Raw genomic sequence first — 25,096 nt, forward strand, 5'->3', positions numbered from 1 at the left:
ATGATTCCTTGTGCTACTGTATGTTGGATGGCACTGTTATCTATTTGGTTTCCATTATTATCATTATTCTGGTTTTCCTGATTTACTTCGTTGTCCATCTAGATTATAAACATTTATCAGGTATTAATATCACAAAATAAGATTTAATGTAAACAATCAGGCAAATAAATTGATCAAAAACATCGAACATTGCGACTTTTACTCTTTTCATATATATATATATATATATATATATATATATATATATATATAGAGTTAATTACATAGTTAGTCCCTGTGGTTTACTTAAAGTAACAATCTAAGGTACTAATAGTTTAAAATCAGGTTTCACGGTATTAAATTTTGATTTTTTAACAATCTAAGGTATTAACGTTAATGGTCTGTTAAAAACTAACTCTGACACCCTCATGTGCAAAAAATGTGAGGGTATTTTCGTCATTCACTATTAAAAAAATAACTTAAATTAAATAGAGAGAAATAAAAACATTGAAGCAAGGAAAGACCGAACATTTGACCTCCCTTTGAGAACCCAAAAACCATCGGACAAAATTTGCCTGGAACACAAGCCTTCATAAATTTCCATATAGTTTAAGTACCAATAACATTGAATCAGGATGCCCAATGTTCCATTCAGAACAAAAGAATCACCACCCATGTTCATCTCTTTCGCCACCAAGAACAAAAGAACCACCAGTTCTTCATTTTGACATTAATAAATCAAGGATTAAATAACAATTCAAATATCCTATAGAAATTATCAAAGATGTCAATGTTCTGCACTTATGTCAAAAATCAATTTTTTGACTTAATAACCAGATATCTACTATGTAAAAGATCGAATAACAATTCAATATTCAATAACATAACTATACTCGACTTGCCTCTGTTTCTAGCGGCAGAATAGACAGCAGGGGATTGTGTCTCACAGCCGATTTCGATCTTGTCAAGCACCCAAGACCCTTAATTTGAACTGTACTTGACTTACCACTTAATTTGATGTTGGGGGTTGTTGAGAACGAGAATTTCGAATACAAAACAGAACCCGAAGCTTCACCATGGCCTGCCTCTTCATCTTCTATATCAATACTTTTCTTAATTCCACCAAAATCAGACACAAGATGGTCTGATTTACTTGATTAGAGGTCGTATTCAAGGTTTCTTGCACCAGATTTGAGGGGAGAGACGAAGGAACAATCAGAACCCATTATTCTATCTTGTATTTGCCCATCTTCCGTGCATACATGATCCAAAATGCCTAAAAATCCCTTACAATCATAAAAACTCTCAAAGGCTACACACCCTCTTTCACTGTATCGCCATGAAAATACCTTGTTACATCTTTAACCGATGACAACGTCTTCTGTTCATCCATCTTGATCCTTTGAAGCTCTGTTTCAGTTTCCTTAACGAACAATCTCATCGACCCTAAAAGTTTCCTCGTGTACTTTCCGTATCGTGTAATTCATCACCTTCGGATCGGATTTCCTGCAACCTGAGTTCAAATTTCGACAAGTAACCACGAAGAACATCTGCATCCATCCCTGCTGACTTAATTCCCGACTTAGTTGAACGAAACAAACCATCGTTGCACCCACTTAAGTCTTGGTTAGGGTTTGAATTGGGGATCTTGAAAAGGTTTAAACAAATGGACTAAAGGACGAAAATACCCTCACATTTTTTGCACATGAGGGTGTCAGAGTTAGTTTTTAACAGACCATTAACGTTAATACCTTAGATTGTTAAAAAATCTAAAGTTAATACCCTGAAACGTGATTTTAAACTATTAGTACCTTAGATTGTTACTTTAAGTAAACCACAGGGACTAACTATGTAATTAACTCTCTCTCTCTCTCTCTATATATATATATATATATATATATATATAGGGCCAGAATCATTTCAGAACCATAAATATTTACATAACTCACAGAACTCCTAATAAACAATCTTTTTATTTATATATGTTTATGTTTAGAATAATTTTATCATTTATTATGCGTATTTTTACGATTACATATATGTTAAGAGTAATTTTATCATTTTTATATGTAATTTTATAATTACACATATGTAAACTAGTTTTTTTACATGTATGTAATTACTTATGACACATATATATAATTTTGGCAATTAAACATATGTAAACTACTTTTAACATGTATGTAATCAAAGAAATACATATTATAGATGATAAAAAGATCCTAAATACAAAAACTTATATATAAAGTGATTGTTTATTAGGAGTTCTGAAAGTTCTGTAGTTATTTAGAGTTCTGAAATGAACTCTCTCTCTCTCTCTCTCTCTATATATATATATATATATATATATATATATATATATATATATTAGGGGCCGTTCCTCCAGAACTGCATTTCTCGCTCGTCATATTTCCACACGAGCTTTTTCTCCTATCTGTCGTATTCTCTCTCCTTCTTCCACTAATTCCTCACCATATGTGCGAAGTTCCTGCACATTCTCTTCACTCATGGATGGCAGTGGTGCGGGTACTGGGTCAGGCTATTGAGGTATAGGCTCTCCATATGGGTACAGGCCGTTTAACACACTTTGAAAATATGGGTCGTCATTCCAAAACGGATCTAAAGGATTAAGGTTGGTATACTGTGCTATGGGATTTAGTATTGGTTCTTCCTATGGATAGAGTACCTGATATTCCCTATGGTCATCTTCCCATGGATAATACGCTAGAGGATTAGGTGCTGGAATTCTAGGTATCTCATTTGGATCAAATGCTTGTATGGGAAATTGGTTTCCTTGGTTAGGTTTTATCTCCATTGGTTGGGTTGGAAATAGTGGCAATGGTTGTGGTGCAACTATCTGATCAAGGTTTGGATCTGCTGCGGTAGTGGCTAGCATATGAAAGTTTGCCAACTGTCTATTAACAGCTTTCTGAGTTTGGGAATTTACATCCCTATTAGCTACTACTAACGTTCTTTGTTATTGTAACTTTCTCATCCGCTTTCTCCTCTCATGTGCTCCCCTACTAAATCCGTCCTCTCTTTTTCAAAGGGAATGGTTCTTCGGATTGCCTCTTAAAGATGAAAATTCCCTCTTCCGTATCAACAGAATACCCCGAAGGAGTAGGCTGTGATGAAGACCCTTCACTCTTGGGGGAACTAGGTAGGTGACGGTAAGCGTTAGACGTACCTTGCTCACTCATACTGTAAACTAACAGATTGTCAAATAACACAAGACAATAATATATATATATATATATATATATATATATATATATATATATAAAGGTAGTCACATAGATTATTTCCTAACATAACTGATAAAAATCTTGGCGTTAGCAGAACACTTTTGTGGCTTAAACCAGTGGCTGTAGCTCTGATACCACCCCCTGTCGCAACCTCCGACCCCTTGCCCCGAGGGGCGAGTGACCGCGAGATGCACAGAGCCGGTGGTATCGGTTTTTATTATTTTGGCAGCGGAAATTAAACATCAGGACCCAAGTTTCCATTACAATATGTTTGTAGGGATAAACCCTAATTTAATTAAATAAAACTTATTTCTTGTTTAGGCAACTTTTATAGCCACTTTTCCAAGCCTTCAGTGCTCTCCAGCTGGCTTCTATTAGCATCACATTAATTTACCTGAAACGCGTTTTAAAAAGTTTTATCAGCAAGAAATACTAGCGAGTGCATCCTAGTTTAATCAAAACAAGCTTTTATATCTTTACAGTATTGAGAGCGTTACAATGTTGATATCTACCCAATTACCACCCATGGTACTGTCAATCCTAACTTATGGTCATGTTACTCTTCACAATATAGTAACAAGTAATATATACAAAACCACAACATACCGACATTATTTGTAGAATACATAGACTCAATCATTGTTATCATAATTTACAATAATGGAGGTTTCGATAAAACAATTTGGTAGAAAAAGAGAATAACTCACAAAAAGAGTTTACAAAAAGTGAATGTACTCACCTTGCTGACTTAGATAATACTACTACTTTCTGGTGACTTCCTGGTTATAATCTATTAAAATTAAACAATGCACATGTGTTAGTAAAATAACCCAATTTACATTAGTCGTACCCCGAGAAAGAACTCCAACGACTGAGTCATCAGAGCCTTGAAATGCGTTACAGAGCCCTCGATCAATTGGGTAGAGTAACTAATACGTAACCGGGGGTTCTAGTACTTACAACGAGGCAGAGCTTCGCTTTTTAGGGGTATTATATCGAGCAACACTATTGCTATTATAGGGACATTTAGAAAGAAAAGAATTGAACGACTGAACCAAATGTCTCGGCCTCCTTATATAGCCTGATCAATGGTCGGCTCGTGGCCCGCGACACCTTCATCAAAATTTCTAGCTGCCCGCGAGATTAATTACTAGGGTAGGCCCTAGCTTAGTCGAGTCAGACCACTAGCTTCAACATGCGTTTGGCCACGTGGCGGACTGTTGTGCAGCCTGGTGGCAGCGGGTTGGCCTGCGACTCACACACCTAAGTGTGTCGCGCCCCGCGAGGACTCAATATAATTTGTTTTATTTAAATTTTGCAAATATAAAGGTTATTTAGGGCCGTTATTTATATACGAGATGTATTTTAGGACGTGGCGCCCCGCGGGGACTCAATATAATTTGTTTTATTTAATTTTTGCAAATATTATGGTTATTTAGGGCCGTTATTTATATACGAGATGTGTTTTAGGACGTGTAGGGCATGTTAAGGGTTTTAGGAGGGTTGTTATATTCACTTCAGTCGGAACTAGTTGAGCTAGAACAATGTAATGGATTAGTAGGTGCTATCAATTTATCGAACCAGGGGGATAAATGGGTGTGGGAACTGGAGCCAAATGAATTTTCTTCTATGAAGTCGTGCCGGGAATTGTTAACCAGGTTTACAATGTCGTTTATCCATTTAAATGGGTGAAATGGCGGCCGAAAAAATAATGTTTTCTAGTGGAGGGTCGAACAATATAGGCTACCTACGTCGACATGTCTTAAAACACATATTTGGGAAGAAGATGTAAGCAAATTACGTGGAGACTGGCCGGAAGATGTGGGTCATTTATTTACCTCTTGTTATGTGGCAGCAATTATTTAGCATAGGGTAACGGCTTGGTGCAAGGTTCCGCATATCTGTAACCATAGCAAATTTCAAGATTTGTAAGTTCAAGCATCCCTTCTAGCACTAGTAAGTGGTCATTCTGCTAATTTTAGTTTTGGTCAAGTTAATGTTCAATTAATTTTTCCTATATGGTCATTGTATCATAGGGTATAATTACCTGCAATTATACCTCGTGATTGTCACGTTAAGTGAGTCAAGTGATGAGTCAAACATAAATTTATAAAAGTCAAAATACAGGTTTCTGCATTTTACGGTAAATAGACTTTCAAGTTTTAAAACCAAATCAGTTTTTTTAACATCACAAATTTTATTTTGACATGTCGGACTCGTCATAAGGCTCATTTGACCATTCAGACCCGTATTTACGCATACAACCCATTAAAATGCAGTCGTAATGGGTCAAAACACTTCATAGCACTTTCAAATCAAAGTGTAAAGTTTCACAAACCATATTACACGATATCCTTTGCTCGTTTGGTTGTAAACCACATTCTATCTGATGTTCCGTTTAAACCATAATTTACGCTAACTATGTAATTATCCAAACTATTAGGAAATACTTCAGTTCTCCAAGAACAATTAAGCACATCATTAACAACAAAAGTGAGTACATAGTTCCCCTTTTTCCTAAACTTTTGGGGTGATTCGTATGTGCTAACTATTTTTTTCCCAAAGTTACAATACTTATTACATATGGTGTATACATATAATTTACTTTCTAGTTTGTATGAAACTTGGTGGTGCGTCATCCATAACAAAAATACGTTCATAAACTTGGGCCAAGCCGACCGATAGTATGTTATGGTGCTATAGGATTAACACCCCATTCTCGCTTCCTAGGTTTGTTTGGAAGTTTGCTTAGGGAATGACAAAAACTGTGCAGTTATTGAAAAACCCTTTTTAGGGATTATCTGAGAGTTAACAGAGGCTTGATTATATTTCCAAACGACCACACTTGTTTCTACAATAACACAAATGTTCCCAATACATAAACCATGCAATTTATGTTTAAACAATCTGTTATCGTACGATTATTTCAAAGAAATATTTTTGAAATAATCATGGCTACAAAGTCTATTTATTTTACGAACTCTTGTAGTTGGTCAAAATATTGCAATATCAAAACCTATTTGACATACATTAGGCTAAATGATTTATTTTACTCATAGACTCTTTGATGTGATAAAAGTAGTTTAATATCTATCAACCAAATTGCTCTAATCTAGACACTAAGTTAAACTCTAGACTTTCTAAAACTAAACTAAACTAAACTACTAACCGGAAAGTGAACCGATTGACTTTATTAAAGCTAAGTAAGCATAGAAATCGAACTCATGAGACTCTTTGATTACGTAAACTAAACTCACTAGACTTTATATGAGTAACATGACTAAACTGTTTTTATATTTTGAGAGGGGGTTTTCTAATATCCTAAAATTGCAACTAGTTAAAGACTAACTAATTAACCGAACTATGACGCAACTTGGAACTTGGGTTTAACTCAGATGATGATAAAGAGACCACCTAGGTCAGAATGCTACATGATTGTGATTGGTTTCTATTGGTACGACAATATTATGAATTAGGGATCTTAAAATACTAAACTTACCAGGTGACCGAACAGGACCCTCGAGCCTTCTCAAAAAGACACCTATGGAAACCTAATAAGCTGTTATATTACCGGTTGTTATGGGATCCAATTTACAAATAGTTATTACAATAACAAATATTTGCCAAAAAATAATTCAATTATTAGGGGTGTTTATCGAATCGAATAACGAATTTTCGAATTATTCGAATCGATTTTTTCAAATTTTTATTTTTACATGAATTCGTATTCGATTTGATTCGATTAATATTTAAAACTCGAATTCGAATCGAATTGTAACCGAATTCGAATAAATTCCATTTAATTCAAATTCACCCTAAACAATAAATTAATTTACTTTTATTTTCTAAACTACTACATTTAATTATATTCACCATAAATATAACAATCTTCAAAATTAATTAACTATCAATATGTCAAAACACCAAAAGTTAGAAGATAGGTTGGTTATTGGTAGCGTTTTAAGTTTGGTGAAAATTTGGAAATAAGTAGTATCAGCTATTTTTCAGAAGTAATATTATGAATAATAAACTATCACTTATGGAAGTAGTCCATACTTAGGCCAAGTTTAGAAGATATAGGTGTGTGTATATCTATGTTTGTGTGTGCATAAATATATTAAAGCAATATATATATATATATATATATATATATATATATATATATATATATATATATATATATATATATATAGGGAGCCGCTAAAATGAAAACCACCCCCAGTTGTAAGAACCATGAGAACCAGTCTCCACCAATCAGGTTTTGCCAACAATAAGGGTATATCAGTCATTTACCCCAAATGTCATATCCTCCTCTCTCCTCTCTCTTTCTTTGCCATTTATTAGTTGCGATCATATTTTTAAAATGTCTCCTCTCTCTCTCTTTTGAAAAAGCCAACCCCCACACCCATTTCTTGAAACTCGAAGATTGAAACCCACCCATGTTTCTCTCTCTTTCAACACCGTTACCGCTGCCATCGCCGGCGTCGGTTCGTCGCCGGCCGTCCCACGGCGCTGCTGCCGCCGCCCAACTCCTCCGCCACCCCTCTCTCTCTCATTGAGTTTCTCTCTCCCCCGCCCCTTCTCTCTGTCTGGTTGCTGCAGGCCGCCTCTCACCACCACCGGATGGTGGTGGTCGTTCTTTTAGCTGACGAAGGGTGGGTGTGTTGTGTGGTGTGTGTGAGTGGTGTTTGGCAGTTCAAAAGACGGTGGTGGGGTACAAACCCCACCTGCAACTCCGACGCGACTGTGGCAATGGTAGAGAGAAAGGGGACGGCGACGGTGGTGGTTTGGAGGATTGACGGAGACGATGGTAGGTTTTTGACGGTTCGATGGCTGGGTGGTGGTCGGCGGTGGTTGGTCGGCGGCGGTGGTTCTACGGTTACGGTGGTGGTTGGTCGGCAGCGATGGTTCTAAAACTGGGTTAGTGGGTTAGTGGTTGGGTGATTCTTGGCCTGTGTTCTTTGATATGTGTTCCTGAATGATGATGATGATGATGATACCGATGGTGGTTTTGGTATGTGTTCTTGATTTTTCTGGGTTTACTTGATTTTTCTGGGGTTTGCTTGATTTTTCTTGTGATTCTCGGCCTGTGTTCTTGATATGCATTCTTGAAAGATGATGATTATACCGATGGTATTTTGGTATGTTGGTATTTTAATATCTGTTTTGATTTGTGTGGTCCTGATCTTTTGATGTTGCAGGCTGTTTTGAATATTTTTTTTGGATGTTTTTGCCCAATCTCTGATATTGTGTCCCTTTTTTGACCCAATATTTGCCGTTTTGCAAGTTGTTTGGATGTGTTTTTGGATCTAGGAAAACTGAATTGCATTTGTTTGAATGTTTGGATGTGTTTTTGGATCTTGGAAAACTGAGTTGCATTTGGTTTGAATGTTTGTTGAATGATGCAGGTTGTTTTGAATGATGCATTTGTATTCTTTGATTCTCCCGGGTTTTGATCTGTTTTTGGTTGGGCGGCGATGATGATGCAAAAAAAAATCATAGACTTTGATGACGATGGCGCGGCAAGGTCGGCGGAGGATAGGTTTTTTGAACCTGCAACCCCACTTTTGCAGCCTTTTGATTATCAGATAATCTGAGCCGAACCCCGTTTTTTTTCGAGATACACTTTGTTTTGATATTGTTGGTTTTTTATTCCCCCCCCCCTAGTCGATGATGATAACAATATATCTGAGACACCTCCAGAGTTTGCGATTTCTGGGTGCATTCGTTTTTTGCGTAAAAATGTTTTGTAAATAAAAAGTTATACCGTAAACTTTTTAACGTAAAATGTAAACTTTTTAACATAAAAACGTTAAACGTAAAATGTAAAAAGTTTTACGTAAAACGTTAAAAGGTTTACGCAACAGTAAAAAGTTTTACGTAAAAAGTAATACGTAAATCATAAAACGTAAAAAGTGTTACGTAAAACGTAAAAGCGTAAAAAGTGTTACGTAAAACGTAAAACGTAAAAAGTAAAACATAAAACGTAAAAAGTTTACGTAAAACGTAAAACGTAAACAATAAAACATAAAAAACCGGCGCGTAAAACGTAAAAACGTTAAAAATGTTGAGGTAAAAAACCGGCACGTAAATCGTAAAAAAACATTAACGTAAAAAACCGGCGCGTAAAACGTAACAAAACCGGCGCGTTAAAACGTAAACTTTTTTATCGTAAAACGTAAAAAAACGGCGCGTTAAAACGTAAAAATTTTAGCGTAAAACGTAAAAAAACGGCGCGTTAAAACGTAAAAAAATGGCGATTTCCTGTTGCGTTCGGTTTTGCGTAAAAACGTTTTTGTAAAAAAAATTAAGCCGTAAACTTGTTAACGTAAACCGTAAACTTTTATCGTAAAACGTAAAAACGTGAAGCGTAAAAAGTGTTACGTAAATTTTTTCGTAAGTTTTACGTAAAACGTACAACGTAAAAAGTTTTTCGTAAGTTTTACGTAAACTTTTTCGTAAGTTTTTCGTAAATTTTTTTCGTAAGTTTTACGTAAACTTTTTCGTAAGTTGTTCGTAAAACGTAAAAAGTTTTACGTAAAACATAAAACGTAAAAAGTTTAACGTAAAACGTGAAAATTTTAACGTAAAACGTAAAAACTTTTACGTAAGACGTAAAAAGTTTAACGTAAAACGTAAAAACTTTTACGTAAACATAAAAAGTTTAAATTTTTGACGCAAAACGTAAAAAGTGTACAAAAGGGGCGCGTTAAAAAAAGTGAAAAAAACGGCGCGTTTAAAACGACGTGTAAAAAAACGACGCATTAAAAAACGTGGAGAAACGGCGCGTTTTAAAAAAACGACGCTTGAAAAAACGGCGCGTTAAAAAACTTCAGAAAAACGGCGCGTTAAAAAACTTCAAAAAAAAACGGCGCATTAAAAAACTTCGGAAAAACGGCGCGTTAAAACGGCGTGTAAAAAGCGTGTAAAAAATTTGGCGCGTTAAAAAACGTGTAAAAAAACCGCGCGTTAAAAAAACGCCGACTGAGAAAAACGACGACTTAAAAAAACGGCGCGTAAAAAACGGCGCGTTAAAAAAACGCCGATTGAGAAAAACGACGCCTTTAAAAAACGGCGCGTAAAAACGGCGCGTGAAAAACGGCGCGTAAAAAACGGCGTTAAAAAACGGCGCGTTAAAAAATCGATGCGTTAAAAACGGCGCGTTAAAAAGGCTGATTGGGAACGACTCGTTAAAAATCGGCACGTTAAAAACGGCTTTAAAAAACGGCGCGTTAAAAAACGGCGCGTGCGCGTTAAAAACGGCGCGTTAGAAACGGCATGTTAAAAAAACGCCGATTGAGAAAAACGACGCCTTAAAAAAAACGGCGGGTAAAAACGGCGCGTAAAAAATGGCGCGTAAAAAACGGGGTTAAAAACGGCGCGTTAAAAAACAGCGTTAAAACGGCGCGTTATGCTTGAAAAACGGCGCGTAAAAAAACGGCGCGTTAAAAAACGGCGCGTCAAAAAACGTAAAAAGTTTAACGTAAAACTTAAATTGTAAAAAGTATAAAAATCTTTTAAAAAAAATCTGAATTTAAAAATGTTTTTAATAAAAAAATTATGTTTAAAAAATAAAAGTAATAAAAAGTAATTAATGAATAGGACATAAAAGGTAATTTTAAATTAATATATATAAAAAGACAAAATAGATTTATTTTACATAAATACCCTTTTGTATTATAATATTAAAGACATAATAAGACAAAAAGCTTTTAATATTAATATTAACTACTTTTAATCACATCCATCCATCTAGTTGATCTAAGGGCCATAAAGTGGTTCTCATGGTTTTTACAACTAGAGGTGGTTTTTATTTTAGCGATCCCCTATATATATATATATATATATATATATATATATATATATATATATATATATATATATATATATATATATATATATATATATATATATATATACTAGTCACTTACCCGCGCGATGCGGCGGGAGTGGCGATTTTCAATAGGATACTCGTTTACCGTTAGTTTATCCGTCGTCTCGTGATATATCGTATAGTACTTAAGTTAGTTTTCTTATTCGTGATCTTCTACAAGAATAGTACAAAACAAGGAAGTAGATGTAATTAAAAACAAGAAGAGTTCAGAACAGTCAAGTAGCTAGACAAAACAATAAAAACAAAATGCCGGGAGTCTCTTGTATCTCTTCCTGTTTTACCAATACATCCGTTCGCTTATGACTTTCTTGTATCTTATCCTCTCCTGTACCAGATTTCGATACATAACAAAATGTTACACGCTTACAGGTGCTTTAAAATAGTAATTAAAAAGTAATTTCAGGAAGCAAATAAGGCACATAATCTACTAACTTACCTTCGTTTTGATACGGATGCGATTAATTAATCACGCAACACTTCCTGGTAGACAACATTTGATGTGTAAACTCCGCGTTGTTTGAATTCTTTGGCGAGATGTACCAACACCTTCGTACTTTGTCTTGAAATCCCTCTTGATAACGCGACATAAAGTTGTCCATGTGAAAATACAGAATCCGGTAGATAAATACCAACGTTCGGAATTGTTTGACCTTGAGCTTTATTAATCGTCATGGAAAAGCTAAGTCGAATTGGAAATTGTTTTCTTTTCAGCTTAAATGGGAACATGTCATCTTCAGAAAGGGTTAGAGGGATTCTTGGCAAAAAAACTCTTTTTCCGGCATGTTGACCGACTGCAATTTCCGCATCAATAACATTTCGCATGAAACCCTTACATATCAACCGCGTGCCATTACACAGGCCATGTGATGGATCGATATTACGTAACAATATTATTGGGCATCCAATTTTTAAATGAAGCTTATGAGGCGGCAAACCACTAACATTTAGCGAATTTAAGAACTCGACCGGATAGAAGTTGCGCTGATCGTCTTCAGCTTCATCAAAACTGTAATAAACTTTTTCCTCCCCTTGAAAAATTTCAATCATTTGATTATTAATCTCGTCAACACTATCATTTTTAGTGGACAATATTGCTCTAGAGATTATATAATCTGAAGAATATACATTATCTTCAATTGATGGAAAGATGGCATGGATCAATTCTTTTATAGCGTTTTCTCTGTTGTTGCACTGAATTGTCATGTCATCGGGTATGCGGATATAGTTTCCTTCGATTGGTTCTTCAGTTCCATCGCCGACTCTTAAAAGAAATTTAGAAAACCATGGATCTTTCAGCGCTCTCATATTTATGGTCAACCGCATCTTCTTAGTCAAAGACCAAAGAGGTGACATTCGTACGCTGGAGTCTACAATCTGTGCTCGAGTGCCACGTTTGATAACCGGCAACACCTGTCTGAAGTCACCTCCCATAACCATTATCTTTCCACCAAATGGGAGACTAACACCTATAATGTCTTGGAATGTACGATCGACTGCCTCTATCGCTTGTCGTTTAGCCATCGACGCTTCATCCCATATGATTATTTTGGCAGAGCGAATCAGTTTAGCGGCCCCACTCTGTTTTTTAATATTGCACATTGAATTATTTTCAAGATTAAGAGGAATCTTGAATCTCGAGTGAGCCGTTCTACCTCCTGGCATATTATTAGCCACTGCACCTGATGAAGCTGTTGCGAGAGCAATAAGACCACGTGACCGAATTTCAGCAAGCAAGGCAATGTACAAAAATGTTTTTCCAGTTCCACCTGGACCATCAATAAAGAACACGCCTGGAAGATCATTATCAACATGCATCATGATCTCATCAAACACATTTTTTTGGTCCGGATTAAGTGAATGTTTGGCACTCAAGTGTTCAGGTTCCAAAACAATCCCATACTCTTCTTGTAACTCACGATAACCTGCATCTTGTAAGTTAACATCGTCAGTTATCTTAGGAAGGTCGAATTCATTGAAATTTTTACCCATGGATTGTACCAAGACACTTATTTCGGTAAGAACCATATTTTGAACTCGTTCTATACTTTGACAGTGTAACCGATGATCTTCAGATAGTGAATCAAAGTGGTCATTCCATAACTTTCGAATATCTCCAGGTTGGCAAAAAATCATTATGGTCGCAAATAACCTTCTAAGAGCATTGGGAAACTGAAACGTAGAGGCTTCTTCGAGACATTGTGATAGATATTCATCGTCTTCTATTAAGCCTAACTCAAGAGCTGCTTTCCGAAATGTCGCACACCGTTGACCATTAACTGTGCAAAGATGTTCGAAAGAAGTAGGCCCTCTGACATTTGACAAAAGTAGGCGTAAGTAGTACCTTTCTCCTTCGGCTGGATTAGCGGAAACGATACGACCTCTTTGTTTTTTACCGAAACGACGACTCCAACGGCGTGTGCTTCCATTCCAAGTATAGTGTTTTGGAAAATCTTTATACAAATGTACCCTTGCTGTTTCATCGTTTCTATTCTGATCAAAAAATGCTGTTAGCATGGTTCTCTTATCCCTTTCCCTATCAACAATATTAGGCATCAAGTCATCATCTCTAAATCTAACCATCTGATTATTTGGGAGATGAAGTTGTAAGGCTAGAACAGCAGGAAAGATTTGAGAAAGAGAGAAGGAAAAAATTCGCCACATAGCCTCTGGGGGCGATATGTAGCGTGCATCTTGAAATCTTTTTATCTCATTAATAACAACCCCTGGCTCACTTTGATCGACTTGAATAACCTGTTTGTCATGTCCTTTATAAACATATTTGAAAAGATATTTCACAGATTTTATACTTGAGCAAACTTCAACATTCATGTGGCAGTTAAACATCATCAAAAGCCTTGGGTTATATGGGACCACCCATCTATTATCAAGTGTTTGTCCTCGTAGGTCCACTTCTATCCCGGTGTCTCTCCTTCGATACAACGGATACGAATCTTCTCCTTGTGTCGTCTGTTCGTTAAATTGTCTAGGATAGTGAAAACGACAAATTTTAGGATCACCCTGCATACACGGACTGCTTGATCGTAAATTGCCGCAAGGACCGTGAATCATGTGCTTGACAACCATCTCATGCAATCTGGGATGTGTTAGTTTGTTAGGAATTTCAGCACACACAACCTTATCATAATGGTCCGCGTTATTGATCTTGTGTTGCGGGTACATGATTAGGAGAAAATGTGCGTGCGGCAAACCCCGCTTTTGAAATTCAATGACATAGACGTATGACTTAACTTCCCCGAGGACATGTTTCTTGAAGAGTTGATCCTTAAGATCTTCTAATTTAGCCCGGAACACTCTTGAAACAAGGTCTGGACGATCTGTAGCAGTTTGACCAACATGTAAGTTATCACATATCTCAGGCCACTTAGGATTACATGTCAGTGTAAGGAATACATCAGGCTTGCCGTCGTCTTGAACTAACGTCATCGCATCTAGAAACCGACGTCGCATGTCGCGAGGCCCCCCGATGAAAGATGCAGGCAACACAATTCTTTTCCCGACTCTGTTTGCATGAACCTCGCCAGTATTGACGCAATCCACAATACCTTGGTACAATTCGGCTCGAATTTTTTCCTGGTTTCTCTCACAAAATTCTAAGCGTGACGTCTCAATTTTGATGTAAACATCAACCACAAACTGCTGTAGCAGCCTACCACCGAACAAAAGCACATTATCGGTAGATCGAATCTGGAACTTGTAACAGTAGTACTCTCGCATAGCCACGGTTGTTCTACCACTTCGTGTGTTAGCCTCTGAACGATGAAGATGTATTAAAAACAAACAGTTAATAAAAATAAAACGCATTACGCTATTTTTATGATCTTCACTTAAAAAGGATAACAAATTGTTGGTACCTTCCATTTCTCCTTCGATGTTGTCATTGTTGCGAACCTCATTGATTGATACTCCTTGACGTGGTATGTTAGCATGCCAACCCGACTCACCATTAGGAAAAAATAAAGGATACGACAATGGATCGTAACAACTGAAGTACGGCTGAATAGTTTGTCTATATTCAGACCTACCGTACACTACAATACTTCGTTTATACGAAGTGATATTGTCATTACCTTCAACCCAAATACCAGCAACCTATATAATTGTGAACTATAAGTAAGTAAAATAAGCAATTATATTAAATAATTGCAATTAATATAATATATTATATATACCTCCGATGTCGTTGGTCGGTTGTACACCCTTTGGTCAAGTTCAACCGAAGTATTCAAAGTGACTCTATAGTTGTCCAGAGGTCCTAGTTCCGCAAGTCTTCTAAATGTATCGACATATGGGTTTGTAGAAAGAACGCGTGTTAAAATCTGAGTAATACGCCGATCAAGATTTGGCCATCGGAGTCTGTGATCTAACTCAGTATCAGGATCATCAAAATACAACTGCAAGTACCTAGGAGTCCCATCCCTCGGAACTAATTGGTCGATTCTGTGATATATTCCTTTATGTGCACGAAAAGTATATACGCCGTCTCTCATATTGTTCAATGTATCATCCAATGTCACACCCATTGAGGCAAAAGAAAAATTGGTGTTATAAGCACGGATGTTTTGCCTAAACAAATCTCCAATTTCATCTTGAGACGTGAAAAGTCGGTACAATTCCTCTGGAATTTCTAAGTTTGCTAACACGGTTTTCCCACTCATACAACAAAAGGTATCAAATTCAAATTGAAATCGTTTTGCTCCACAATTAGGACATGCGCCTCGTTCCTTTAAAACACGATGCTCTCCAGGTACACCATTGTAAACAAAATTATAAGGATCATCTTCTACGCTCCCATGTTGGAGTGAAGGTTGATCAACTACTTCAGCAAATTGGGGTAATAAAGTACGCGGATGAATTTGAATACCTAAAAAAATTGGTGTATTAAGTAATGAAGGTTGTAAAAGATGTCAAGTTCGAAAAAGAAATCTTTGTTAAATAAATAGAAACCTCGTGATGTTCTATGCCTGACTACGTCAATTACATCATCTATCGGGGTTTGGTTGACTTGACTGCCATTTGAAATACGCATTCCATTATCGTTTGGTGTATTAGAACATCCTTCATTGTACTCCTTGCATTTTGTAGTAGAAACACTTGAGGCGTTCTCATTTGTTGTTTGTAGAAATTGAGTAATATTAGTTTGTAAACTTCTTAACGGTGTCCTTTCTGTTGACCTATTATTCATTAAAGATATTGATGAAGCACTTTGGGGGGCATCACCACTCCCAAATTTAGATACTTTGTTATTTTCTTTGCGTGCAGCATAGTATCTTTTTTGATACTCTTTTCGTTTTTCAGCTTTAGTAGATGCACTCGAGCTAGAAGCATGATTTCGAGGGTTTGAGAGTCCATTAGTCATTGTAAATTGAAAAAATGACAAATACCTTGCAAATTAAATAAAAGAGAGTTATCATAGATGATGAAATTCTCAAATCATAACAACATTCCAACACATAACTTAGAGAAAAACAAACCGAAGGATAACATTGAAATACATAATGATAACATTAAAATACATGACTTAAACGGAATATCATGACTTACAGAAAAAAAACACAAATCCTTAAAACATTGACATACATAATGATAACATTAAGTGAAAGCCAATCTAAATACTTGGTGAAACAATGGTCTGCACAAACACCGCACCCTTAAAACCTCGAAACCAAGAAACGGGATAAAAACATTCGAAGGGCTTCATATCCATTTCAATTGTAAACAACTTCCCTAATTTAGTCATCACAAACCAATTACCATTTGTCACATAATGTGTTATATCGCACCACAATGACAATGATATCGGGGGGATCGGAGGACATGATAAGACCTTAATCCAGTAATCCCCTTGTAGTGTCCATAGGTCAATTGTCATCTCAAACATGCCAGTGCTAGCAAACATGTGAAGCACATTTTTTACATTAACTAAAACACCTTGAACCATTCCATTAGAAGGAACGGGTGGAAAGCTTATCTCCTTGAACTGCTCCGAATTAACATAAAACAAATCACCACATTCGTACCTCCAATCCAACATTCGCAAACAGTGAAATATAGAGTACCACCACAAAATGTGCCAGCTGACCAATTGAAATGAGGGCTTAGGTACTCTTGTCTTGTTATGAAAGGAATATTTCTCCAAGAGTCTACTTCCCTAGAATAAACATAGACACCAAGTACACCACTCCTACGCTTTATATGCAAGACCTTGTAATCATCGTCAGCGTCAACGTACAAACCAATGGCATCAAGGTTATTTATATAGAATCCATGAGAATCAGGGGTTGACAAACGCTTGAAAGCAGTAGTTGTTGGATTCCAAAGAAGCAGCTCGTATGTATGATTCAAGCAAACACACAACAATCCGTTCAAATGTGAAAGTATTGAGACATCATTATTTTGGTGATGGAATGGAAATGTAACTGTTGAGCTTGGACCATAGTCATTGTTATTAGAGATGATTGGACGAACAGAACACGTTAGGTCGTCAATTAGTAGAACTCTCTGGTTAGATGAAACTACTGAGCGAGAACAATGTATCTTTACGAAATCTTGTGTTGACAATAACACATACCATTGCTTACATACACTCTTAGGACGACCTACATCCTTTGCTGGCAGCCTCGTTAATATCTCAAACACGATTGTATGAGTAGGAAGGTCAGCCATGGTTATACCTTCGTTTAATACAGATAATGATTATTTAGTTGTCCAATCTAAGAAGATTATACCTTGGTGATAGATTATAAATACTTCTACAATTACATCAATATGAGGGAAACAAAAAGCGAAACACGAAACACCAAGAGAGACTTTAATATTCAACAACTAAACAAATAACAACACCAAATGTTTCTAACTTAAACACAAATTGGATAACGATCCATAATTTACATATCCCGTGCCTCGACCATATCCGGTTCGTACGTAATCGTACTCAACTCCGTAGACTTCAAAATATTAACTGAAATAACAAATAAAATATAACTTTTATTAAACTACATGAGCCATTAGATCTAACTAATTATTAGAATGTTCATGTGTAAAGCATAACATACTATCTGGTAGATGAACCAACTTGAGACGTGATACATATATGATGGACCTTTGTTGCACGGCTCGAATGGAACGTATAACATCGGAAGGCTTCAGGGCAGACAAAAACAATTGTATTGTGTGACCACTGTATATTACGATTTTGGGTTAAAGTTCTTCTAATAATAATATTTTCTTACATATAACGTAAATATTATGTTTGTAATATGTTAATAATAAATAATAACGTACGTCTTATCTTGAAGAGAAAGTTCAAAACAACATCGATCACGTTTGCCTTCTATTATTCTCCCAACCACATCTAAAACCAAATCAGTTAAATCGTATAGACCATATATAAAGTTTTATATATTTAATAAAAATTATAGATAGAGAATTAATATGTACCAACAATATCCATTTGAGGTCTCCTGTCATGCTTCAATTCTATAATGGAAGGGACCAATGGATATAAAGAAGCACCCCTTGGAATCGTAAGCGTAAGTGAAGAAAGCTTTGTATATTCGTTGATGACAATTTTCTTCTCGGACCAAACTAACACGTAATTCTGGTACTTTGGGCACTCAAGATAGTTGAGATTCTCAATTTGGAAATGATTCAACGAAAAAAAACCACCCATCAATGACGCGTCATTATATTTGTGTATCAAATTTTGTGGGACGAACGCAACAATTTTTTGTCTCTAAAATGAAAAGAAATTTAGTGGTGGAAAAACGCTTATATAACACAAAGTAAATTAAAATAATGTTCTTACGTGTTGATCAAGAAATATAACCACTAATCTCTTTCCATCGACGTCATGCCAAATAAACTCCACCTTAACAAAGATTATATTATACCATGCTCTATCATTTGTCAATGATGAAAATTCTTCAACGGAAAAATGATCAGACATATCCTATTAAGTGTTCAATATTAGTTAACTAAAAAAATAAAAACTCCAGAAATAAAATTTAAACTAAAACATGATTAAAATTAAACAGCAACAAATTTAAATTTAAAGTAATACATAATTAAAAGTTACATAATTAAGATTCAAACTAATTCGAGAAAAAAAAAACTACAGTCATCATAAAAGTTGTTCTAAGGTTCCCAAACCATTTTTTCATCCAATGGTGGTTCGTAAACCGCCCCAGGGTCAGTTTCGTACCCTTCAGCCCAGGTCGGTAGTTCTTGTGTTTGACTGTAGTTTTCCACATAAGGGGGGTTTGAAGGTGGAGGATGCATAGGAAGTATAGGAGTGTTTGGCACCGGACGATGGCACCCCTCAATTTGTAGTCCACCAAATTGTAGTTGAGCGAAGGTATAGTCATACGCCCAATTCAACTCTTCATCCGTCCAACCAAATGGATCATCATATTCAGGGTTTGCCAATGGAGGTGGGGTTGAAACCGAAGGTGGGGTTAAAACCGGAGGTGGGGTTGACACCGGAGGTGGGTTTGAAGTTAGAGGGTTTGAATCAGGAAGGTTTAAATGGTTTGTTGATCCTAGTGATTCAACGGGAATTGGATAACCACCGCCCATACCTCTCAATTGATATGTGTTTGGAGTGATTTGTAAACTGAAAAATACACATAATTACTATAACACTCAGCTTTGTGAATACAGTATTGTTTTAAATACAGTATTGTTTTGAATACAGTATTGTTTTGAACACAGTATTGTTTTGAATACAGTATTGTTTTGAATACAGGATTGTTTTGAATACAGCTTTGTGAATACAGTATTGTTTTGTGAATACGGCGTTTTATTTTGTTTTGAATACAGTATTGTTTTAAAAAAAAATCCTGTAATGATGAAGGAAAAGATCAAAATATAACAGAACAAAGTAAATGAATGAAAAGATCATAATTATCACAAAACCATGACACATATCAGTCCCAAAAATGAAGGAAAAGATCAAAATATAACAGAACAAAGTAAAATCAAAACTACAAAAACAATTTACTATAATTTACACATACACATAATAACTATAACAATCAGCTTTGTGAATACAATATTGTTTTAAATACAGTATTGTTTTGAATACAGTATTGTTTTGAATACAGTATTGTTTTGAATACAGTATTGTTTTGAATACAGCTTTGCGAATACAGTATTGTTTTGTGAATACGGCGTTTTATTTTGTTTTGAATACAGTACTGTTTTAAAAAAAATTCCTGTAATGATGAAGGAAAAGATCAAAATATAACAGAACAAAGTAAATGAACCTAAATATCATAATTATCACAAAACCATGACACATATCAGTCCCAAAAATGAAGGAAAAGATCAAAATATAACAGAACACAGTAAAATCAAAACTACAAAAACAATTTATCCTTTCACTATCCCGAAAAATGAAAAAATATATCAAAACATCCCACAGAACAAACTAAAATAAAAAGTACATAACAATTTATCTTTTCACTATTCCATATCTAAAATTGACCTAACTATCATAATTTTCATTGAACTACAACACTTATCATCCCCAAAAATGACCTAAATATCATAATTATCACAAAACCATGACACATATCAGTCCCAAAAATGAAGGAAAAGATCAAAATATAACAGAACAAAGTAAAATCAAAACTACAAAAACAATTTATCCTTTCACTATCCCGAAAAATGAAAAAATATATCAAAACATCCCACAGAACAAACTAAAATAAAAAGTACATAACAATTTATCTTTTCACTATTCCATATCTAAAATTGACCTAACTATCATAATTTTCATTGAACTACAACACTTATCATCCCTAAAAATGACCTAAATATCATAATTATCACAAAAACATGACACATATCAGTCCCAAAAATGAAGGAAAAGATCAAAATATAACAGAACAAAGTAAAATCAAAACTACAAAAACAATTTATCCTTTCAATATCCAGAAAAATGAAAAAATATATCAAAACATCCCACAGAACAAACTAAAATAAAAAGTACATAACAATCTATCTTTTCACTATTCCATATCTAAAATTGACCTAACTATCATAATTTTCATTGAACTACAACACTTATCATCCCCAAAAATGACCTAAATATCATAATTATCACAAAACCATGACACATATCAGTCCCAAAAATGAAGGAAAAGATCAAAATATAACAGAACAAAGTAAAATCAAAACTACAAAAACAATTTATCCTTTCACTATGTCATATTTGAAAGAACTTACAACAACGCAAGAGGGAGATGTGAAAAGCCGACAAAAATTTTAAAACCTTGATGTGAGAGCCGAGAAACAACGCAAGATCCGAATGCAAAGAGTTGATATATTCTGAAATCGAAGTAAATAGAAGTTGTTAAGTTGATGTTTTGAAAGTAGGATTATTCAACTGAGATAAACTTACAATTTCAGTTGAGTGTAGTTGAGAGTTTGTAAAGTGTGAGTAAAGTGTAGATATCTCTGGATTATTTATAGAGACTGAAGGAAGCAGTGCTGTCTTTCAAACAGTGTATGGAAGAGTGTTGATATATTATACAGACTGCAGCAAGCAAGCTGTCTTTCACACAAAAGTAAAGTGTTGCTTTTTCCTGTAGATTGTACTTCCCTGCTTTTGGCATCCCTTTTTGTCAGATGTGTGAGCATTGAGAGAGAAAGCAGATGGTGATCCGTGTGAAGTCAAATGGACGGTCCCGATCTTGATCCCTTTTTGTCTGTAGCATAAGTCAAATGGGTTAAGATCAGTTAAAAAACAAAAAGCATAAAAATAACAAAACACATCAAAAAACAGAGAATATAGTCAAGTTTATATTCTCTCAGTAGCATAGCATGTTAAAAATTAATATTCAAGGCTTAGAAATTACCAAAAAAGAGCGAAAAACCGACTGAATTCGAATCTCAGCCCATTCTTGACACTAATGCTCCGTTAGTTCTCGCAAAGTCAACCATCATAAAAAGAAATCAAGTATTAGTAAAGATTTGATATTAGTTATAACCAGTACACTATTAACTTAAAATAAATTTAATATAAATCACATTTTGTCAAGTTGCAAATATAAAAACCTTTATTATAAACAAAAAAGAAAAGAAAATTGATGAATGATAACTTTACTTTACCTCTGATCAAAAAACAGAGAATATAGTCAAGTTTATATTCTCTCAGTAGCATAGCATGTTAAAAATTAATATTCAAGGCTTAGAAATTACCAAAAAAGAGCGAAAAACCGACTGAATTCGAATCTCAGCCCATTCTTAACACTAATGCTCCGTTAGTTCTCGCAAAGTCAACCATCATAAAAAGAAATCAAGTATTAGTAAAGATTTGATATTAGTTATAACCAGTACACTATTAACTTAAAATAAATTTAATATAAATCACATTTTGTCAAGTTGCAAATATAAAAACCTTTATTATAAACAAAAAAGAAAAGAAAATTGATGAATGATGATAAACTTTACTTTACCTCTGCTTGAGTGAGCATGAGACCACTAAGTGAGGGAACATTCTGCATATGAAGCCCCCATCGATTCGAATGAAGCAGCGTTCAGCGTCCCCAAAGCCAATTCCGAGACTCTCCAAGCAGATACACTTTCTCCGGCAGCCAGAAGATCGGAGTGAGCTTGTTCTGTAATAATAGTGATCGTGACAGTCGTTAACCAAAGGTATAACTAATTAAATTCAGATCCTAAAAAAAGGTTTCCTTGCGAGTTGCGAGTGACATACCTGAGTCGATTCATCACAAAACACATGCGAAAATCCTTCGTAAACCTCAGATTTCGTCCTTCGAACATCCGTCAACCGCTTCACCTGAAAAGTAAGAATCACAAAAGAACATGGTAAGATATATAACACTCATTGCAACTTATCAGAACATCAAACGGATCCCTTGTTCAAATCTGTGGATCCCTTGCCAGATAAAGCTTGTGATACATCTCATGAAACCCTAGATCTAAATACATAACAATCTATCTTTTCACAATTCCATATCTAAATGACCTAAATATCATAATTATCACACAACCATGACACTTATCAGTCCCAAAAATGAAGGAAAAGATCAAAATATAACAGAACAAAGTAAAATCAAAACTACAAAAACAATTTATCCTTTCACTATGTCATATCTGAAATTAATCTAACTATCATCACCAAAAATACAAATTCAAATATCACAAGACTTTCAACCTAATTTGAAATAACCGCATCTACTAACAAATCTACATCAAGATTAAAGATAAGAATCATAAAAGAACATGGTAAGATATATAACACTCATTGCAACTTATCAGAACATCAAACGGATCCCTTGTTCAAATCTGTGGATCCCTTGCCAGATAAAGCTGGTGATACATCTCATGAAACCCTAGATCTGCTCATCGAGCATCCCACAGAACAAACCAAAATCAAAAATACATAACAATCTATCTTTTCACAATTCCATATCTAAATGACCTAAATATCATAATTATCACACAACCATGACACTTATCAGTCCCAAAAATGAAGGAAAAGATCAAAATATAACAGAACAAAGTAAAATCAAAACTACAAAAACAATTTATCCTTTCACTATGTCATATCTGAAATTAATCTAACTATCATCACCAAAAATACAAATTCAAATATCACAAGACTTTCAACCTAATTTGAAATAACCGCATCTACTAACAAATCTACATCAAGATTAAAGATAAATCAACATTTAGAACCTAACCTGAGTCGATTCATCACAAAAAACATGCGAAACTCCTTCGTAAACCTCAGATTTCGTCCTTCGAACATCCGTCAACCGCTTCACCTGAAAAGTAATAATCACAAAAGATCATGGTAAGATATCTACTAACAAATCTACATCAAGATTAAAGATAAATCAACATTTAGAACCTAACCTGAGTCGATTCATCACAAAACACATGAGAAAATCCTTCGTAAACCTCAGATTTCGTCCTTCGAACATCCGTCAACCGCTTCACCTGAAAAGTAAGAATCACAGAAGAACATGGCAAGATATCTACTAACAAATCTACATCAAGATTAAAGATAAAGCAACTTATCAGAACATCAAACGGATCCCTTGTTCAAATCTGTGGATCCCTTGCCAGATAAAACAGATCCCTTGTTCAAATCTGTGGATCCCTTGCCAGAACATCTCATGAAACCCTTGATCTGCTCATCAAACGGATCTGGTGATAGATTCAAACGGATCTGGTGATAGATCTCATGAAACCCTAGATCGCCGAGAAGAGAGAAAAGAGAGAGAGAAGAGAGAGAAGAAGATCTGATGTTGTTTTGTGAGATGTGTGAGCATTGAGAGAGAAAGCATATGGTGATCCGTGTGAAGTCAAATGGACGGTCCCGATGTTGATCCGTGTGAGAAAGTAGTATAGATGGACGGCAGATGTATACCCTTGTAAAGGGTAAAAGGGTTTGTGTTTTCTTGTGCCTTAACAGTTGTACATTGTGCATTAAGTGTTTTTTCAACACCTTGTTCAATTACCATCTTGTCCTTCACATATCCTTATTAAAGTAGTATATATATATATATATATATATATATATATATATATATATATATATATATATATATATATATATATATATATATATAGTGTGAGGGTTCATTGGGGAACACTAAAAAAGTGGGGAACCGGGGAACACTCTTAAAAATTTAACTTAACATGTTAAAAATAATTTTTTTAAACATCTTTTTCGGCGCTTCTCCTTATATGTACTTGTAGAAACATTTTTAATAAAAAAAATTAAAAACTAAAAATATTAAAAAAAACAATTAAAAAAAGGCTAAATTTTTTTTTAGAATTTTTTTACTCGACTAGTTTCTCCTCCTTTTTATAAAGAAAAGCGCTGAGAAAGTTTAAAAAAAATATTTTTAACATGTTAAGTTAATTCTATAAGATATAACTGTTTTTTAAACATTTTTTTATATTTTTAGTTTTTGATTTT

At 35.0% G+C, this 25,096-nt stretch overlaps 2 protein-coding genes and 1 long non-coding RNA gene across 3 annotated transcripts; all 3 read right to left on the bottom strand.

The window, feature by feature from the left end:
* Positions 1-11,580: 11,580 nt before the first annotated feature.
* Positions 11,581-16,495, bottom strand: LOC110931333. The gene is made up of 4 exons (XM_022174730.1): positions 16,084-16,495; positions 15,309-16,000; positions 14,991-15,228; positions 11,581-14,888 (listed from the first exon to the last, which is right to left on the bottom strand). The coding sequence occupies exons 1-4, from the start codon at positions 16,493-16,495 to the stop codon at positions 11,581-11,583; spliced, it is 4,650 nt and encodes a 1,549-aa protein (XP_022030422.1).
* A 1,450-nt stretch (positions 16,496-17,945) lies between these two features.
* Positions 17,946-19,090, bottom strand: LOC110927605. Its single transcript, XM_035988396.1, has 4 exons — positions 18,944-19,090; positions 18,577-18,871; positions 18,421-18,490; positions 17,946-18,316 (listed from the first exon to the last, which is right to left on the bottom strand). Exons 1-4 carry the CDS (start codon positions 19,082-19,084, stop codon positions 18,154-18,156), a joined length of 669 nt encoding a protein of 222 aa, XP_035844289.1. The 5' UTR covers positions 19,085-19,090; the 3' UTR covers positions 17,946-18,153.
* A 2,282-nt stretch (positions 19,091-21,372) lies between these two features.
* On the bottom strand, positions 21,373-22,154 carry LOC110927606. Its single transcript, XR_004889664.1, has 3 exons — positions 21,999-22,154; positions 21,542-21,848; positions 21,373-21,468 (listed from the first exon to the last, which is right to left on the bottom strand). It is a non-coding gene; the product is annotated as an uncharacterized LOC110927606 (long non-coding RNA).
* Positions 22,155-25,096: the final 2,942 nt, after the last annotated feature.

This window comes from Helianthus annuus, chromosome 3 (assembly GCF_002127325.2).
Source record: "Helianthus annuus cultivar XRQ/B chromosome 3, HanXRQr2.0-SUNRISE, whole genome shotgun sequence".
Lineage (NCBI taxonomy): Eukaryota > Viridiplantae > Streptophyta > Magnoliopsida > Asterales > Asteraceae > Helianthus > Helianthus annuus.

Excerpts from the sequence above, each read along its gene's own strand:
- LOC110927605 (XM_035988396.1), bottom strand. The coding sequence starts at position 19,084 with ATGTCTGATCATTTTTCCGTTGAAGAATTTTCATCATTGACAAATGAT. Across the intron at positions 18,491-18,576 it reads ACCTCAAATGGATATTGTTG|ATGTGGTTGGGAGAATAATA; the intron begins GTACATATTAAT and ends ATTTGGTTTTAG. Across the intron at positions 18,317-18,420 it reads CTTTCTCTTCAAGATAAGAC|TGGTCACACAATACAATTGT; the intron begins GTACGTTATTAT and ends CGTAATATACAG.
- LOC110931333 (XM_022174730.1), bottom strand. The coding sequence starts at position 16,495 with ATGACTAATGGACTCTCAAACCCTCGAAATCATGCTTCTAGCTCGAGT. Across the intron at positions 16,001-16,083 it reads CAGGCATAGAACATCACGAG|GTATTCAAATTCATCCGCGT; the intron begins GTTTCTATTTAT and ends CAATTTTTTTAG. Across the intron at positions 15,229-15,308 it reads ACCGACCAACGACATCGGAG|GTTGCTGGTATTTGGGTTGA; the intron begins GTATATATAATA and ends ACAATTATATAG.